The sequence below is a fragment of the Chamaea fasciata genome, unplaced genomic scaffold, assembly GCF_029207755.1.
Source record: "Chamaea fasciata isolate MVZ Bird 193981 ecotype frontalis unplaced genomic scaffold, bChaFas1.0.hap1 SCAF_5, whole genome shotgun sequence".
Taxonomy (NCBI): Eukaryota; Metazoa; Chordata; class Aves; order Passeriformes; family Sylviidae; genus Chamaea; species Chamaea fasciata.
The window spans coordinates 30,603,869-30,623,864 of NW_027094090.1; the positions used below are offsets into that span (position 1 = coordinate 30,603,869).

At 41.5% G+C, this 19,996-nt stretch overlaps 1 protein-coding gene across 3 annotated transcripts; it reads right to left on the minus strand.

Moving 5' to 3' along the window:
• Positions 1–2,375: 2,375 nt before the first annotated feature.
• On the minus strand, positions 2,376–18,733 carry SLC38A2 (solute carrier family 38 member 2). 3 transcript variants are annotated; one of them, XM_066183141.1, is made up of 16 exons: positions 18,488–18,733; positions 17,611–17,798; positions 17,256–17,337; positions 17,001–17,116; positions 14,076–14,149; positions 13,886–13,978; positions 13,609–13,690; positions 10,621–10,703; positions 9,600–9,658; positions 9,324–9,473; positions 8,520–8,599; positions 8,326–8,426; positions 7,816–7,940; positions 7,075–7,219; positions 6,860–6,957; positions 2,376–6,089 (listed from the first exon to the last, which is right to left on the minus strand). In XM_066183141.1, exons 2-16 carry the CDS (start codon positions 17,727–17,729, stop codon positions 5,991–5,993), a joined length of 1,506 nt encoding a protein of 501 aa, XP_066039238.1. In that variant the 5' UTR covers positions 17,730–17,798; positions 18,488–18,733; the 3' UTR covers positions 2,376–5,990. The 3 variants fall into 3 exon arrangements, with proteins under 3 accessions (XP_066039238.1, XP_066039237.1, XP_066039239.1); XM_066183140.1 differs by having other exon boundaries at positions 6,860–7,219; XM_066183142.1 differs by lacking the exons at positions 17,001–17,116; positions 17,256–17,337; positions 17,611–17,798; positions 18,488–18,733 and adding an exon at positions 14,806–16,265.
• Between the last annotated feature and the right edge of the window lie 1,263 nt (positions 18,734–19,996).

Below are 19,996 nucleotides of genomic sequence, written 5' to 3' on the forward strand. Positions count from 1 at the left end.
GGTACCTAGTTTCAGATGATTCTTCTGACATTTGCTGTCATGAGTAACTGCAGCTGGATGGTTCTTTTGTGCATCTCTGTGGAAAAACAGTCAGACTAAATGATGATTTAGCCCATTTGAGAATAAAATCAGGGAAAAGGGTATGTTTTCCTGTAGTAAAATAATAAATCAGATTTCCTGGATTAGTTGCCCCTGCCATCCTCTACAGCAGGGCTTCGTGCTCAGCCGAAGGCTGGAGGGGCAAGGGTTGCCTTAACAGGGTGTGGAAGGGGCCTTCTCTGGGCTGGCCAGAGTCAGAAAGGTATGGGGATGAAAGACGGTGCCTTGCAAGAGGTGTTTAAAGAGGTGATATTCCAGGGGAGCTGGCAAACTGGGACAAAGGTGCAAGCAAGAGTGACAGAGTTGAGAAAGAGCCACCTTATGACAGCCAAAAGCAGCTGTGCAAGGGGACAGAAGGAAATGCATGTGAAAGCAGGTGAAATCTGGACTGTCACACTTAAGAGACTGGAAGAAGAAAGGCCAAGGAAACTGGCACTAGGTACATCTACACTGGAGATAGGATGGCACGTCCACACTCCTTAAAGGAATGGAGGCTGCCTTGTGGCATCTTGGTTTCTTCTGGAGCTGAAATAAGGGCATACATTGGCCACACTCTGTTCTATCTCCAGGAAGGAAACCTGGGCACACAGACTGGATAGGAACTGTGATGCCCTGCAAACAGGGATATGAGCTAAGCCACAGCGGACCTGAGGACATGACCTGATACAATCCAGCTGCTCCATGAACACTTGGGGTTGAGATGGCTAGGCATGACCTTGGGGCAGGCCAGACTTGGCAAGGCCAGGGTAGAAAAAAGAAGCAATTTCAGGGGAACTAGAAGAAAGTGAAAGTGCCGTCTCCCGGACTGACCTCAAGACATTCACAAAGTGCAGCATTGTGAATAAACAGGAAGTGACAACTCTCTTTTGGAGTAAAGACTTTGTGGCAGGTAGAGAGGCTCAAAGCATGGGATTTTAGACACCATCCCAACGTAATTTCAGTTCCTTTTTTTAAAAATCGTTGCACCATCTCATTCATCTCCCAAGATGAGCAATCTTCTCATTCTTATGAGAAATAAAATGTAGAAAAGACTGCTTCTCATGTTATTTAAATTGATGGAATCACCTGACTGCAAAGGTGAGCTTAATTGTTCAGCTTGTCAAGCAGCATTCTAGGGGAAGGGCTTCTGCACTGCTATGAAGTTCCTGTGTGATAGCAGACACGTTAACAGAATGGAGCCTTTCCAGGCATGATCACCCTTTCCAAATAGCTAGCTTGGTGCTTGGTTCTTAGGGTTCTTGTTCCAAGAATGATCCTAAGTTTAGTCATTGTTTGAAGTTATGCTTCAGATGCATGTAAGCAAATGCTGAAATACAAAATAAGCAAGCAGAGGACATTAAAATGTGGACTCATACATGGCTGTGCCACAGTGCTTCCTCTCCATGCTCCAGAGCTGTATACTGATTAACACCTTCTTAAAGGTCTGCAATGCTGTGAAAATGAGTAATTCGTGTTTCACAAACATGACACTAAAATGAGAACTAAAAAGGAATAAAGGTATTCATCCCTCATCAGGATGGGCTTTGGATTTTGAGCAAACACATAAACACTGTGAACACACAGAAAGAATCTTAAACAAATAATGAATAGCTACTAAGTGAGGATTCCAGGAAAAAACACTTTGCAGTCTTGTAATTAACGCAACCATAATTCAGGATTTCCTAATTTCAGAGCATTTAACTATCCTTCTAAAGTATTCCTTTTGTACAGTGTTTTGCTGTACACATGACACACTGAGTTACAAGTCCAGTGGCACTTAACCAATTCTGAATATTTGGGACAGATACTCATACGAGATGATACAGATTTATGGAGAACCAAGAACACATATGCTACACTTGGTTTGTACCCAGTTTCCAAAATGGAAGCAAACCAGGCATACCAGTTTTGTAATTTTTTACATAAGCAGTAATTCTTCTCCTGGAGATTCAAATGAAGGGAAGTGGCAGAGGATTTTAGCAAGACTCAGTCACTTATTACACGTATACAAGATCTAACACATTGAGTCTCGTCTCCAGCTATGCCTTTTCCATAAAAGAAATTACTTAATGCAGGTTCCTTGTAAAATTTGATCTCTCATGCCCAGACTCGTCCTCTTTACCGTTGTAGTGTCACAAGCTGTGGCTGTAGTTGTATGCCATTTTTCACCCCGCCCCTCCCCCCTTTCCTGAAAAGTGTTCAGTAAGTTAAATACGCGTGAAATTACAGGTACACTTCCAGCATCATCTCTAAAGAAAATCCTTCAAATGCTGCCCCCAAGGAAAACATCACACCCATTCTTAGGATTATCTGTTTATTTATTTCAGTTAAAACAAACATACAATGTTTCATTGAAACTGTGTTGCTGGCCACGAGTCCAGCCAGCAACCGTAGCTAGGCTGTTGGCCTCTAGCAGTAAGGCGAGTATTTACATATGTACACGGATGTACCGTGGGATGCCCGAATCCGGCAGCCTAACGAGTGTTAGGGCGCAGAGGTGGTTCACTTGCTGCATTCAGGAAATCGTAACATCCATGGTAAATAGCAGAGAGAAAGTATTCATGAACCTGAAACAATGCTTTCTATGGACCCAAGTGATTCCTGTGTTTATTGCAACATATACATTTGTAATAAATACAATCTTAGTGTTTTCTTACACACCTTAGGCGTAACACACTTCTTTCATCTCTGTAAGCATTACACTTTGTTGAAAAAGGCTCTTTCCTTTGACAGCTGTTACACAGATGTATAACATGGACAACTCCTTGAAATGATGTAACAATCAGTAATGAGAGAGGAATATATACATAAATCCTGGACTCCAAACCTACATTATATACATTATACTTACAGTATATACACACATACAATTTATGTACATAGACTATCATAAATATTGAAAAATAGTTTTAGTTCTAATGGATTAATGTTTTATAAATAACATGTTACATTTATGACTGAAATATCATGGAAGACAGTAATGTCTAACTGAGGTGACAGAAAAGTGGTTTAATACTGAAGCTGCTCTTTTAGGTGGTTTGTAATGGTAACTTTAAACAGACAGGTTTGGAAAAAAAATAATCATTAAAAAAAATCACATGTTGGAAATCGACCCAGCCAAGTGGAACTCAACTATTGCAGGTGGAGACTCAGTCATCAAATTATATAACACATAATGTATAATCTCGAAATTGCTACATTCAGAGAATTAGTGACATATACAATACACTATGAGGTGTCATCACAAGAATCTTCTTCCCTTCTGGTTGCCAAGAAGGACTTTGTAGTGACTTCTCACAACTCCTTCCTCTTCTACGGTTGTTGTGAGAAAGGAGGATATTTCTCACTTTCTTTCCTCTTTTTAAGTGCTCACAAGGGAAGCACTTCATCCCTTATGTGCTACAAATTGCTCAAAGGTAGACAACATTTTAATCCTCTTCCACCTTTGCACATTTGTGGAGGAAGAAAAGCTGCCAGAGTACTGAGGAGGCACGTGCTCAGCACTTCTGTGGAGATCAGGTAACATGGGATAGTTAGCCATGGATGTACAGTACCTGAGGCAGAGAAGTACCTACGGAGTGTTAGTCACTGCTGACTCCAGGATCATTAATTGCCAGTTGAGTACCACCGAATTAATTATACAAATAACACACAAGGAATCTAACTTGTCATTACAGTTTTACACTATAGTCTTAGTGACCAGTACTTACAGTCATGCAGAAGTATCAATACAAAATACCTGCAGTTGTTTTTCCATAGATTTTAAATGGCTGGGCAGAGCTTGACATTATCTGCCAAATGGTGACTATTGTTTAGATTGATTTCTGATTAATTCTACAAGAGCAAAAAAGTCTCAGGCACTGTTTAATCAATGGATTACAGGCCTTTACTTGGTCTCTCTGACACAATGACTGAGTGGGACTTCATAAATCGCATTTTTAAAACATTGTGTCAGGTGAAGACAGTTGACCACATTGCCATGACTATTTCATTAATAATCTCTATCTAGGCTTTTGTACCCAATATTGCTGTGTTTGAGAACCTCTTATAAGCCAAGTACGCTGTTATACAAATGCTACCTCTCTTCAACCTGGGACAAGAATGAAAGAGCAAACATGCACTAGAAACAAAATAGCTCATCACAACCATACAGCACCTGTTTCATCAGCTAGGGCTCGTTAGAAACTTTATCTATTTCTGAAGCAAACAAGTATGAGATGACTATCCAGCCTATGAGGTTATCTTTAATACTACTATACAGTATAAATCGGAAGGGGAATCCCAGTTGCATATGTGAAGAGAGTTTGTACCAAGCATGAATTACTGGTGCAGTTATTTTGTGGATTTGACTCAGAAACAGAATAGTCAAGTAATTCAAAATCCAATAATGGATGAGGAATTTGAGAAATACTGTACAGTTTTAGAATATTATACAACTAGAAGACTACATTAGGACTTTTTTGTTTTCCTACAGAGTGTTTCAAGATAGATTGGATAGAAAAAAATCCCAACAAACATTGTTACAACTGACAATGGACCTTATTAATAAAGGGAACTTGAGGAGGGAGTTTTGTATTAATGGCATCATAGCTTCAGTGCCATTCAGTTTCTATCTACAACAGGAAAAAATAAACAAACCCAAAAAGCAAAAACCCCAAACCCTGTTTTACTCAATTGCACTACTGAGTACCTCAAGAAGGGAAATGTCAATGCCATCTTTACAATTTTAGATTACCTAAAATTGGTAAATTTTAGGTAATCTAAATAAAATTGGTTATTTAAATAAAATTGGTTATGCTTTTCTCAAATGTACCCTTTTCTAAAGGGTGGGTTTTTTTCAAGTTTTAAAATTTGTGTTTCCACACCATTTTTGGTAACTCTACTTACTTTCGTAAGCCTGAAACGATTTTCAGGATTATTTTCTCTAAGGGAACTTCATGGAAAGCATTAAGTATCAGAGAATTTTGATCTGAATTGGCTTATTTTATATTTTGGTCATTAGAAGCATTTTTAAAATAAAATTTCTTCTAATTATGCCCCTACAGAATCATAAAGTATATTGAGTGAGAAAGGACCCATCAGAATCACCATATCCAGCTCCTGGCCATGTGCAGGGCACCCCAAGAACTACACCACGTGCCTGAGAGTGTTGTCTAAACGCTTCTTGAACTCTGTCAGGCTTGGTGCTGTGACCAGTTTCCTGGGGAGCCTGTTCCAGTGCCCAACCACCCTCTGGGTAAAAAACCTTGGCCTGATATCCAACCTAAACCTCCCCTGACTCAGCTTCATGCCCTTTCCTTGGGTCCTGTCACTCATGACATGAGTGAAGAGGTCAAGAAAATCAAACTAAGTTTAATTTAGGACACTAATTAAATACTTTTCTGAGCTCTTCTATGTTACTTTTTCATTCTTTTTAGAAAAATGTTTCTTAAAGTCAAAATAGTGCTTTTGAGGTCCATAAGAATTTTTGGTACAAAAAATAATAGCGCTTCTCTCTTTCTCTCACTCTCTCATTGGTTATTTAAACACTTTGCTGTAAATTAAAGAGTTCTTTCTCACATCAAATGGTTCCATTAGGCACATTCAAGTAAAATAACAAAATATCCAAGTAACAATGACGAAAGCCAAACATGGCTTCATAAAAGTCTACAGAGAGTTCTGTCCATTCTCTGGAATGGAATAAAGTTGTCACTTCCTTCAGCCAGACACTCACGTGGTTTGATGTTAATATCCACTTCCATCATGCAGAATAGTTTCTTAAAGACAGAGTTCAGATATTCTACAATCAGAAGAACCATCAACAAAGAATCTGCCTTTTAGAGGAAGCTGAATAGCTCATTTTCGTTCTCAGTAGATATCTGAGTGAACACTGGCATTTGAAGTGGAGTATTACAGAGATTAAACCAGGGCAGTTAATGGCCATCAGATGTAACATTCTGGGTCCAGTCTAAAATAATCAGTGTCATACACCCAGTCATCACAAGTATACCACTTAGAAAGAAGAATGAAGCCTGAAAAAGAAAACATAAAAGAAGCATTTCAGATTCTGCTATATGACACTGTTGGTAAATCACAGCATATACCTATAAATTCAGGCCCATGTATAGCACAAATGCCATTGCTCAGGGAGGACAAAGTAAAAGAGACAAGAGATCAAGTCAATGACAAGGAGCTAAATATCTTTCTCATATTTGGAGTACTTTCTCAAATCAAAAAATACATTTATTTTCAGTGTAGCAGACCTCACCCTCAGCTATGGGAAGTGAATGTAGCTGCTGCTACCAGTCAGGCTATGCCACTGTGCTAACTTGACTTTGTCTCAGTATGTCTGATTGCATTATGAATCAGTATGTCTGTGATTTGTAAGAGCACCAAGAACAATCAAGATAAGCCAAACAATTGGTGGAGATGAGCTTTTATGGGGAAAATTATGGAAATAAGTCTTAAAAGAATATCTGAAAAATATTAAGGCTTTTTAAATATAGTTCTTAGGGTATTCTGTTAAAATCTGACTCTTAGCAGCAAAAGAATGACCCAGCTACTGTTGAAATTGGAGGCCAGGGGCTGAGGGAAGTCACTGAAGTGACCTGAGTCTTGTGACGGCCAGTTCCTTGGTTTTGAGTTCCTGTGCAACTCCTTGCAACTAGGCAAGATAACATTAAATGCCAATTCACTGACTACCTTCACCAGGACTTCAAAATTCATAAATCATGAAGAAGGCAATTAACTTTTTTGCTTTGAATTAGTAAGCAAGTGTAGTTACATATTTGTCTATACATACCCCAATCTTTTGCACTGACTTCATTGGTTCCTTCTTCACTAATTTGATATAGAAGGCAGAAGGAAGTATAAAGATCAGCATGGCAGCTGCAGAAGCACCTGTAGAGAAAAAGCACGGAGATAAGTATTCATAAACAGGTAAACATACTCTCATTAGACTGGAACTGCTTTTTCTGAAATGTGAAAGGCTGCTTGATCTGACAAAAAAATGCTTACCAATGAATCCAAAGATATCTCGAATAGTAGGGACAAAGATAACGAGCAAGTTGGTAAACACCAGGAGAGCCACAGTAATGGAACAGTGACGCCACCAGCTGAACTCCTTCCCTGCCCACAGCAGCTGGGTGATGGAACTGCGGATCTTTGGAAGGAAGCAGGGGGAAAAACAGACAGTTTAGTCTTCATTTGGGAAGACAGTGATTTGTCACCTGAATTAGACCTTTCTTCTGAAAGTATTTTAGCCTCATTTTCCTGAATGCTTCAGATTTTAATAGAAGATGAAAGATGAAAGTAATATAGAGAAAAAAAACAAGGGAAATTATCTGGCTTGAACAAAAATAAGTTCCAGGAAATTTTGTAACATCTAAGGATGCTGCTCTGCAACATACATATAAATGGCCTGATTGTGTCCACAATGTATGTACAAAAAGATGCTGGCTTTTGTAAGCTGATAATACAGCAGCATAAGTATTTTTATAGAGGGGCAATCTGTTTCATTTTCCTAATACAACCACACCAGGAAAACAATATAATTGAATATATTTGTATCTCCTGCTTAGTAAATGATACATATTTATTGAATTAACAGTATAGCTATAAATTGTCAAGTTTATCAGAATAAGTTTCCTTTTGCAGTTAAGACAAAAACTCTTCAGTTGTTCAATTAATAAACAGGAGTTGCCAAATCAGTAAATGACTGCAGCAGTACAGGTGTTAAAAAAAATAAAAATTACTTACTGGGAAAATAACTACAGGTACAGTGAGGGTGACAGCCATAAGCACAGCAAGACGCACAATAAGAAGGAGAACATCAGCACCCAGGTAAGCAGAGTAGGTGTGAAGCAGCTCTGGCTCAACGTTTCCTATAAAGAAAACAGTATTTTAATTAGATTTAGTTGACATACTTCTTAAACATGTGTTTCTGCTCTAGATCCCATGTAAATTTTACAGTTACATCAATATGAATTGAAAGCTTCAAGAGCTCCTGTAAGAATGTATCCATTTTACACAGGGATGACTTGGAGGCACGGAATTTGGTTTAATCCAATTTTAATCCTATGTCTTGGGCCTAATTCTATTACTGATCTCCTTTGGGGTGTGCAGTTATAGAAGTACTAAAAAAAAAAAGCTCAACTAACAGTGTATATTTAGAATGCATAGTAAATGCTTGCTTGTTCTATTTTTAAACAATACTGGAAGTTTGCAGAACATTAATAATTTTTAAAAATACATAGAAACAATATTTACCATAAAATGTCAAGTATCCAAAGAGAGCAGCCAATAAATACATGAGGAACATGGCAAAAAAAGATACATAGGACACATTCATCATTCTTTTACGGCTTCGGCTATAAGAAAAAGAAACACTGTTAATGAGAACATACTGTTTCATACTATATTTGTTTGTTTAGTGAAATTACAGATATATATCTCACACTTACCCTTTCAGTTCTTCATAAATAGGAAGAATTGCAGGATGGCAGACAAAAGAAAATGTTAGGATTGGGACAGCATAAACAGTCTGCAAAAAAAAAGTATGTTTCTTAAGTATCTCAACAGATATTAGAAATTTAATTTACAAAGTCATCAGGAGACTCTTCAGTTTTGGCCTTATTTGGTGATAAAGACCAGCTATTCCTTACAATGGAAACTTTGGAAAAAGTTGAAACAAGTTCATATTTTCATAAACCCAGACCCTGAGGTACCCAATAGTTTCAAATGTCACTGAAGTCCATGCTGAGCTGAATGCACTTGCATTCAAAATCATGTTCAGCAATTCACAGGCTTAAGCCATTATATCTTGAACTTAGTATTGGATATTACACATGTGTGGAGATTCACCACTGTAATTGGGAGCATCCATGAGTCAAGAATTTGTGACTGGGAACAAGTCAAACATCCTATTTGCATACTTCCACAATTTTTTTCATCTTCTGCAATCTACTTTTTAAAATGCTTCACTAAATTCCTTGAGAAAGATTGAGAAATGCTGTGCTAAAGAATGAGAAATGTGTTTTTTGCCACTCAAACAGGCACCTCGAACTCCTCTAATTTCTGCATATTTGGCATGTAGAAACACCCAGTCTGCATGAGGTAAACAGTGCCCATGTCTACTGGAACAGGAAGTCTTAACACATCCCAATTTTAAAACTGGGCAACTGCTTGAAAGAAGAATGACCTAATTTATCTGCTACATACTTAGTCTCAGTTATTTTCAACAGAGCATCTGATTTTCAGTCAGTTACCTGTGAATTGAAGATGAAATATTTTGCCTTGCACATATCATCAGTTGTTATATTTTCATTTACCAAAGGTGCCACTGTTGCATTAAATAAGGTCACGTTCATGATGACGCTGTCCATAGGACAAGGAATCTGAAATCTCTTCCAAATGACCTAGAAATAAAGCCACATATTTATTACTTTGACTAATGCAAGATATGAAAATTTTTAGAAACTGTGCTTAATTTCACTTTGAAATACAGTTTTACAAGGACTGGAAGTTTACAAGATTATACTTACAACAATCAGAAAGAAGACCATGCAAAGTAAGGAAAAGCCACTGGTATAGCCCAAATACCCTGTGATCAAGAAAGAAAAAAAAATCTAAGATACAATAAACAGAAACACCATTCAAGTCAAAGCATTATGGAAAAACACATTCTGTCAAGTGATCTCTTTCAATTGTCATTTCCTTAGCATTACACAGAAGAAATTAATTATTCAATGACTTTCTGCTAATCCCAACCCAGATCTAAAGGTTCTGAAAGACATATTAGGGTCTGTATATGCAGTGAGTCTGTAGTGTTAAACTTTTTAACTTACAAGAAAAAGAAGCAAACTAAAAAACCCCACAGCAACAACTATATGAATTGATTATTGTGTACTAAGAATTATATAGGATTAATTTTAATAGCATGCACTATCAGATAACTTAGCCTTTTTCTTTCTGTTTTTACTGTTTTTTAACTTCTAGAAAATAGTAATCTGAGAGAGTAATCCACATTAAGACTCTCAGGTATTAAAGTTCTACTACAGGATTCTCTGAATAAACAGCCTGTTAAATGAATTATTCACATATATCACTGAATTACAGCCATTTCAGATAAAGCATCTGGTAAGAATATTCTGTTACTCCTCAGGATCTAAAATGAAAAGATACTGCCCAGGGTTAGCAGCCCTATTCTTTGAAGGCTGGTACAGGATAGCTGGTAACAACATTGTATTATTTCACCATTGACCAAAATAGGTCAAACTTTGGGATAAGAACACAGTTACTGTTGAGCTTTGTTCTAAAGCTATCCTATCTGCTGTCCTTTCATTTTCCACAAACACACCTGTAATTCAGAATACTTGTCTTGATTTTCTTTTTCCTTTTTTCAAGGAGACTGACAGCAATTACCTAAATGCTAATTAGTCCCAACAGGACAGGTTTGGAGACAGCTGTTAATTCACACAGCTTTCAAGACTCAAACATTGCATCAACACATTTCCCCACAGTATTTCCAATGAGTTTTTATTTTGACTGCTCTCTACTACTTACCTAGATTTTTCAGTAGGGACAGGGGAAGAATGAGGATGACAGACACCAGCAGCACTAAATAGTCACCATTGAGATACCATTCTCTGTAGAAAAGAAGGCAATATTTGTAAGTAATAAAGTATTTAAAAATTACATTTGCAATTTAGTCTTCCCTCTTATATTCTACAACATATGGCTCCTTAAAAAATGCACTACCTGATGTCACAAATGATAGCATTTAATTTCCTATATGGACCTAACGCCCTACAACAGTTTCTTATCTCACCCCAAACCTGCATTGTGCCTTTCCTTTAGTGTCCTTTAATAAAAATAATAACATCTGGAAGTCAGAAGACAGAAAACTAAATGATTGGTTAGGAAAAAAGTCAAGTGAGATCAATCACAGAAAAAAAATAATTTTCTGAAGTGCTGGTTCTCAACTCTCCAGATGTGTTAGAATATTGGAGGGCCCCAGCAGGGTTTCCACTTTTAATGGAAATAAAATTCTGTTGGGTGCCCTGTGGGAGTTAAAGAAAAACAGGTGAGGGCTGAAGGTAAGGCAGTACTCAAGCCCACTGGCTGAGAAAACTCCAGCAAGCACTGGGAGTCTCTTGGAGGCACATTTAGTCCCTTTCAGTAGGGAAAACATGGTAAGAACTTCAGAAGCTTTTTCCTTCAGAACATTTTTGCCATTTTTTTCCGTAAGAAGCAGCAGCTATTTTTTTGCAAAACATTTTTGAGCATTAGAAGATTAACATCTTTTTTTGAAACACATAAAAACAAAGTCCTGCAGGACCATCCTATATGCTTTAAGCAATTAAAGCAACACTAAGTTACACGTTCATTCCCAAGTATTAATACTTTAGATCCTATTATGATACCATTTAACAGTATTTATTTTAAAATGGACTGTATACTACTTAGGTAAACATAATTTAATTTGAAATTTGTATATGCAAACTCAGTTACTGAATTACAGCTTTTCATATGGTAATGGAAATATGGAATAATTAAGAGACTTGCTCTGGATTTACACAGTAAGTTCAAAAATGATGTAGTTGTCTCTTTCCTCAGTTTTACCTGGGATAACTACATGTAAAAAAAGGAGTATTTTAGAAACTTCAGATGTATAGGACGTTAACACCATACACCTTTCATTGTCTTTTTTTACAATATAGTAGACTTGTGACAAATTTAAAAGAAATCACAACAAAGAAACTCCTTGCAGTTGATACAATCACAAGAACATGCACTGCTATTGTGCATACCATATAGAGGCCATCAGGACTTTCAGATCAAGGACTTCAAAGTTTTTCCGTCCTGAAGAGTAAAGAATGGGATTGTGCAGTTTTAAAAAATAGCCAAGTATTTTAGAAGTTGCTAAGCAAATTTTAATAATGCAGCTAGTACTTGTAATATTGTCTCAGAATTCCAGAAGTTCTTTTACAGTAAGCATTATTTTTGGACACTTAAACAGGTAAGTGCGTACATTCTAGGCCCCAAGCTGCCAGAGTGGAATCCATGCCAATGGTAGCCACCCAGACTCCCCTAAGCAATGCATGGAGACAGTCAGTTAAATGGGGTTCATGACTGCCAGAATACTGAGAAAGTATTTACTTTAAATCAGTGTACAGCAACCTTGTGCTGGACAACAAGAAAACGTTTAAGATCAGATCTCAATTTCTTAATTTTCTCTGCCAGATTTACAGAGCAGCCGCTGTATCCAGTGAGATTCACAGTTTAACTTTCTCTCTTGAATTGCAACCAGTTTTGAATTCTTTACTGAAGATGGGACAGTTAAAAAATATTTGCCTCCGAGCTCCCTTCTAAATACTGGCTACTCCAGGGGCTCTCTTAAGAATCGAAAAATATGGACTTGAATCCAGCCAAAGGAGAGAAATTAACCTTCCCAGCAAAGAATTTGTAAACAGAACACTACTAAGTAAACAGGGTAGGTGCAGTATTCGATTACATTTAAAAAAAAAAAAGGCTAGCAGTGTTATTATGACAATATCTATCAGCAAGCTGTATGAACATCACCAAATGGCTTGAACCCCTTGGGGAACACGGCAGAAAAATGCCTACCTTCTGAACTCAGGCTTAGGTGTAAGTTGGAGTCTTGAGCTGCTCAGCCCTCTCAAGACTGGGACACTTCAGGACAAGGCACAGAAGTACAACTCTGAAGAGTGAGATTTATAGCACTTAACACTATCCATCTGAACTCAGGCATCTTGTTTTTACACACCCTCTCAACACAGAGTGATATGAACAACTGTTCTTTGGAGATGCGCAAAATGTGTCTAAGTCAGGTGCGCCAAACTGATCACTGCAGAGGATCACCCTTCTCCACTGATTGTACTAAGACCATTGTAAGTGAACTCAAAGTATGGTTAGATAAAATGAATCCTCTTTTTAAAGCCAAGCAGGAAAGCCACTCTGGAGTCAAGGTGTCTACAGGACAAGATGGCAAGGCATCTACCACTCTAGTCTTGGGCATATAAACTGTGGTTTAGGTCAATGTTTAGTCTCTGTATCTTTTTGGGAACTGTTCTGTAAGATATTCCTTGCATAACTGCACCTTAGTCTTACATTTAATCACTTGCCACAATATTAATACTAGAAAACCAAATTAATGAGACCAAACCATTTTGAATACAGTAAGAAAATAACAAAAAAAACAACAACAACAAAAAAACCAACCATAATCACAATTATCTTTCCTTATCAAGTGTATGCACTGACTAGTACATACATTAACACTTACCTGATGTTCCTTACAGAACAGCTTTCTGCAATATGATGCGATACCTGTATTTCTCTACCCTTTTCCCAGGTCAGGCTGGATCTAAATGAAGTGAAGCACTCAGGGGAAAGGAAAACTTACTGTATCTCTGTCTGAATAAGAAGCTACCCTACGGTGTACCGAACGTGGTCTTCATATAAAAATATATACAGTCTCCGTATTTGTTTCTCCTAATAGTTTCTCTGATGAGGAGTTCTAACACCTACCCTGTGGTCTCTTCGATGTTCATAAATGTCTTGATGACCAATGGTAACTCATATTTCACTATGAAGAGGTAGCTTGACATAGCTGTAGGTGAATAACATCATAGATCATTACAAATATAGAATATGCCACACGATGCAAGAATCACATAACATGTTTCATAACTTCACTTGAACACAAGCAGTTAATGAACACATGTTGTGTGACAAATAAGTCTCCAAGATTAAGCAGGGAACAATTACTATTGACAGTACAGAAGTTTTAAGATCTTGTCCTCACCTCCAATGTTCTGCATTGTAATTGATCCAGAAGCAGCAAGTTTTCCAGCCATACCGAAAGCCTTCATTCCCAACTGTTCATACAATAAAGAGCCTAAAAGAAAATACAATATTGCATTGGAAGGGTGTATTTCAAGAATATACCGTAAGAAACAAATACTACACACTTGAAAAATAGTAATTTGCCATACCTCCTTCATTAGCAGTCTTCAAAAGAAGATGCACTGAATACAAAGAAAATATTGAGACAAACAGCAGGAGTATCCTGGGGAGAGGAAAACATGCAAATTTGTAATATCCATAAATGACTTACTGTAACCCTATTAAATAAAGGTGTATCAAATATAAACATTATCCATACTACAATATGATATGGGAAAAAATGTAGATTCTAAGTTAAGTGTTCTAAAAACCCAATTAATGTCATGTGTAGAAAGGATTTTATACTACATTGCATTTCAGAGGCATACAAAGAAATTCTCATGTAGGCTTGAACAAGGATTCTATTCAGTCTAAAGTGGCATAAGCATCACCAAGTGTCAGGCTATTAAACTTGGCTACATATGATAATAAATAACAAAGTATCAAAGGGAATGTGTGTGGGGGGGGGGGAAGGTTTGCACCTTCCTAAAAAAATATTTTTCCTGCCACTGTTCAACAGCGCGTCATGCACCTATCGAACACAGTTGAGGCTAACTCCAGCTGAAGTGAAGATTATCTCTTGGTCTTAAAAGAAATCAGCTTTTCAGCTTAAACCTGTGTTATGTCCTTTTTCTTTATGTAAGGATGAAACTGCAAAAGCCTTAAAAAACTGACTGAAAATTCAGACTCATTGAGAGCTGCGTTTTCAAATGGAAATACACATCTATTGTCATTTAAAAAAATTCTTTCCTCAAAAGTTAACTCTTCAGATGTGCTTACATGGGAATCGCTAGTGGCTTGTTTATCTTCCCCACAGCTTTTACAGGCAATGCATATTATTTCCAGAAGCACATTTGCATCACCTAAAATTCGGATCTCTCAACAACAAATCTCTCCCACAACAAATGCACTTCCTGGAGTGGCACGCTAGGGGGGACTTCTCGGCTGCTGGAGAACACAGTGGAAAATTACAAAGCATTAAACCCCCCCCTCCCCCCCTTGTCTTTCTTATACCAATACAAGCACTTTGCTTAACAGGAGACCTGAGAATCAGCATATCAAAAATGGCTTACAAAAGGGCAAACTTAATTTCCCGGAGTACATTTCCTTTCGTGTTGTTTTTAATGGTGGTGAAGTTAGTAAATGCAGCACAAAGAACTGGAAACAAAAAGATCTGAGAAGCTTCACAGATCTGTGTAGGAAACTTGTATTACTGCGCCAATTCAACACTAACACGTGCACACAAATAAACCTCTCTATTTCTGACAGGTAGGTTTGACTCAGCCATTGGGCAGAAACAGCACAGCTGAGATGCACCAGGGTTACACTACTTTAAACAGTAGAGACCCTGGACCTCTCAGTCCTAACCTGGAATAGCTCCCTACAGTGTAGACAAGATCAGTCAGCAAACTCATCTTGAAGCTCACTCTGTTTCTGGCTTCCAGACCATTCTATTCATTTATTTAGTGCTGACACAAGTGACAAGTCACAGCACCTACAAAAGTGCCTCCACAGTCTTTGAAGAACTTACTGCCTTAATCAACTGCATCTGGATCTGATACTGTAACCTAGTTATTAAGGGATGCCTGTAATGCCCTCACTGTCAGCATAAATCCTCAGTTTCATCCGTGATTAACTGCTTTCCTGCTTCAGAACTGTGCCATCCACAAGTTTTGAAAGGTAACAAGCTAGTTTGTCTTTGAAACAGCACCAATGCAAATAGATCTGAATACAGTATGTGAAAATAAAAAGCAACTAAATTGCCTCAGCACTCAATTGTTAAATTGACAGTTTTGAACTTTTTATTCCCCAGAAAAGAGGATCCTCAAGCCTGTTCAAATAGCTAACCTTAAATACTCCTTTTACCTCTCATCAGAGACATTCTAATGTGCATTACACTGATTATCTTTCATGTGCTGCAGAACATCTTTAGAGCATGAAACTGATGTATAGAGAGATGAAGTATCTCTTCTAGATTCATGCTAAGTGATTCATTCAGTTTAGCATCATCTAAGCAAGTGAAAATCTTAGTAAAAGATTAACAAATCACCATGTACTTAAAATCCTTTAGGTCAGAACTTCACACGTTGGTAGTTTCCTCAGGAAACTTGAGCACCACCCGATACACTGTGAAACATCTGGAAGTAAATCTGACCTACTTTCTGGAAATCTGGCAGCAGAGTCAGGGAAATTTTGAACTAAACATTGCTCTTCACATGTTCTTGAACATTCAGCACATTCATCTATTTCCAGGATAAAAACACAAAGTTCCTTTAGACATAACCATGGATACTCATTTGCAGTCAAGTCACTGATACTACATCTTGTGTGAGCTGAACAGCCTCCATCACATGAAAAATGTACTTTCCAGGACATTTAAAAGCACTGTACATAATAACTGTATCCTTATGTCACTTCCAATTACATTACTGTAGTTCTGCCCTACACCTTAAAGCTTTTGCCAATGTAGACAGGCCAATCAAGATAGAGTGGTTATTCCACATCCCTCCCTTGCAGGCAGACAGAAATTTTTATAGGTGTAACTAAAACCATATCCCTGAATTGAGTGAAAGCATAGCAATAAAATGGACTTTTTTATTGGTTAAGTACATTGTAACTCCGTAGGCACAATGATGTCAGTTGAGGAAAGTGACACCACATCCCTGACTGGGGCTCGGATAATAGAACTTTCAGGGAAAGTCTATCATGGAGAAACTAGAGCTAAGTCAAGTAAAATTCACTGTAAAATGTTTTTGAGGGTTGCAGAACTTGCAATAAGTCTGTTTAACTTTTGCAGGTTCATCTGACTGTATCACAATCTTTAAATTTAAATTTATAAATCCTAAAATGCAATTCTGCACCTATGAAATTGACTGGATATTTTCTAGGAGCCATATCATTATACCAAGTATTTTGCCATTATGAATTACACACCAGAAAGATGCAGTTTTTATGACAAATCAAAAGATACTTACACAAAAAGGGCAATTCCAGTGTTAGCCATGGCAAAAGAAAGACCAAGGATGCCACTACCCACAATAGCATTGCTCAGATTAAATACTGACATTCCAAAGGATGTAGTACCCGGATGCTGAGGAAAGGAAGATAGGTAATAATTAATAGAAAGCTATTACACATCTCAGAATTAAAACAAACATAAATTTGGCAGTACGCTTTTGCTTGTTTGTTTATTTGTTTGTTTATTTGGAACATTATTGCTGGGTACTTACATACTGAGTTTCATATTTCTTCTTTCCGAGGTTGGAGTCGAGCAAGAAATTTTGGTTTTCTGGATCAATATCCGCATAGTGGCTGCAAAACAACATTGCACCATTAGCGACTCTTACGGGCAACTCGCATATTCACTTCCCGATCAGCATTCCCAATCCATTTCAAAGCGAAAAGGAAAAACCGATGGAACAACCCCCAAAGAACCACCCCACCTGCCGCTGTGCCAGCGCGCGTTGCGTTGCGCCCGTCTCAGGCCGCAGCGATTCCCGCGTTTCCGAACGGATCGCCGACAGACGCGGCACCGCCGGGTCCCCGGCTGGTGCCCCCCGCCGCGGGGCGGCGGAGCCCCCTCACCTCTTCATGGCAGCCGGCTTCGTGGGGTAGGGGTAGCTGAAGTCGTTGCTGTTGGAGCTGTAGCTGCTGCTGTCCTCGTCGGGCGAGATGTTGAACTTGCCCATCTCGGCGCTGCTCATGCTGGCGGGGCGGGGGTCGGAGCTCGGCGGCGGCCGCTCTTTTGTCCTTGCCGGCGGGACTCGCCGCGCCTGCGGAGGGGGCGGGAGGCGACGTCAGTGCCGCAGCGGGCGCGCGGCCGTCACGTGGCCCCGCGGCCCCCGCCCGCCGCCGAGTGGAAAAGTACCAGGCGCGCGGGGCGGGGGGCGCGCGGACAAAGGTGAGCCCCGCGCCGGGGCGGGGGCGCGCGGCTGCCACCGCCACAGCCCGGCCACCGCCACAGCTCGGCCACCGCCACAGCTCGGCCACCGCCACCGCCCGGCCGCCGCCGCACCGAGGCAGCGGCACCGCCACGCCGCACTCCCCCCCCCCCCCCCCCCCCCCCGCCTCCCCGCCCCGATAGCGGAGAGCAGACTGATGCAACACCGATGGGCGATTGTCACATCGGCTGCCGGAGCCTCCCGCCCCGCGGCTGTCGGCTCCCTGTGTTTACCTCCGTTCTCTCCCCACCCCCGACGACACCGCGCTTCCCGGAGTTTTCAATGGAAAACCGCAAACCGGTCGCGGGACTGCGTCGCGCCGCAGTCGCTTTGCGGGTTTGCCGCCGTTCCGGGATGCAGCGGCGGCGCGTCCCTACGCGCATCTCGGCGGAGCCCGGCAGTGTCTTGGCGACAAGCCGAGGGGCTGCCGCCTGACAAAGGAGAGAAGGACGAGCCTCGCTCCGTCGGAAAAGTCGCCCCGTTCCTCTTGGCGGCCCGGTAACACCCAGCCCCTGCCGTACCTTCTACGCACGAGCTTGAAAGCGAGGGTTTCTTCCGAAGCCCGGAATAACGAGATCCTCCTGTCTCCGCCGCTACTTCTTGCAAGGGAAAAAACCCCCTTAACTATGAAATGTCAGCGAAAACAAGCCACTAGATAAATAAAGGCAGAAAAAAAAAATCACGTAGAAAAGTCAGAGGTATCAAAAGGAAAGAAAATATCGCGTCCGTGAGGCTCCGGCGTCGCTCCCAGTCTGACGGCCCCCTCGGGGCGCCGCCGCTCTTCAGGCAGGAATGTGGGCGCGTCACCGCAAGGGGCGCGGCGCCCGCCCGCTGCCGCGCCGCCCCCCGCCCTGCCCGACTGACCCCCTGCCGCCGCCCGGCCAGGGGCTGGGGGGGGCATTGGGGGCGGGGGGGCCTCGGTGACTGAGGGGTGGGAGCCGGCCACCGGTGTGCCCCCGGCGGGGGTCGGGAGCACGGCCACTAGCACATGAGCCGAGCAGCTTTCCAGTGTTTACATTGGGGCACTGCGAGACAGGACGCTGCGGCGCTTGTCAGGAGCGCCCTGCCTTCAGAGGCGCTTCTACTGGCCCAGTGCAGCATCCGCAGCGTGACTGCAGCACCCGGTGGCTACCGGCTCACCCCGGATCTGCCTCCCTCTTTCCCCGCCGCGCCTGAGGCAGGCGTCTGCCAGTAGCTGGGTGAGTGGCAGGAGACGAGATGCCACCGGCCCATCGTAGCTCCTCGCTGCAGTCACTCGCTATTTTTAACACCTGCAGCAGCGCACGTGCAATCCCGGACCCCGAGAGCAGCCGACAGACTCCCCGAACATTTCCTTCGGGAAGTGAACCGGAATGACAGACTCCCCCCAGCGATGTGATTCACGATAAGCCCCCCATAGGGAAGAGAGGGGGGGAAACAGAACATCCTGCTTCCTTTTCCTAAGGTAACCACTCCAGAAGATTTGGAGAGCTTTGCTGCTCGGCCCTCCGTGGAAGTGGGCAGCAGGGCTTTACTGCGTCAGCCGCAGCTCCTCGCACACACGGTGCGAGGACACAGCTCCGAAGGAGGCTTGACGGGGGTAGTGGGGGCCCGCTTGGCTGCTGTCTCTAGAGGGACAGGGGCTTGCAAAGCAGCCTGCCAAGCTCCTGTCCTCGCGGCAGCAGGCACTCCCACGCCAGTCTAGTGCTGCCAGCCTCGAGTGTGGAGGATGCCCTGCCACCGAGTCGTTTGACCCCCCCCTGCGTTATTGCCCTCGCTCCCTTCTTCTGCAGCATCGAGAGCCCGTAGAGGGTGCGAGGGGCGGCTGCCTCTCTGCTCTCCCGGGGCAGTGGCGGCCACCGGGACACGAGAGCAGCTCCCTTATGCCCAGGGACACCAAATCCCTCACCATCACCCCGGCTCCTGGGCCCCACAGACACACGAGACCCCCCGGAGCTGAGAGAGGCGACAGAACGCTGGCTCTGACCCGGGACTGTCGCCGGGGCAGGCGGGCGGGAAGCGGGCGGGAAGCGGGCGGGAAGCGGGCGGGA

Excerpts from the sequence above, each read along its gene's own strand:
- SLC38A2 (XM_066183140.1), bottom strand. The coding sequence starts at position 17,729 with ATGAGCAGCGCCGAGATGGGCAAGTTCAACATCTCGCCCGACGAGGAC. Across the intron at positions 13,979-14,075 it reads GAAGACTGCTAATGAAGGAG|GCTCTTTATTGTATGAACAG; the intron begins GTATGGCAAATT and ends ATTTTCTTTTAG. Across the intron at positions 13,691-13,885 it reads TACAATGCAGAACATTGGAG|CTATGTCAAGCTACCTCTTC; the intron begins GTGAGGACAAGA and ends ATTCACCTACAG.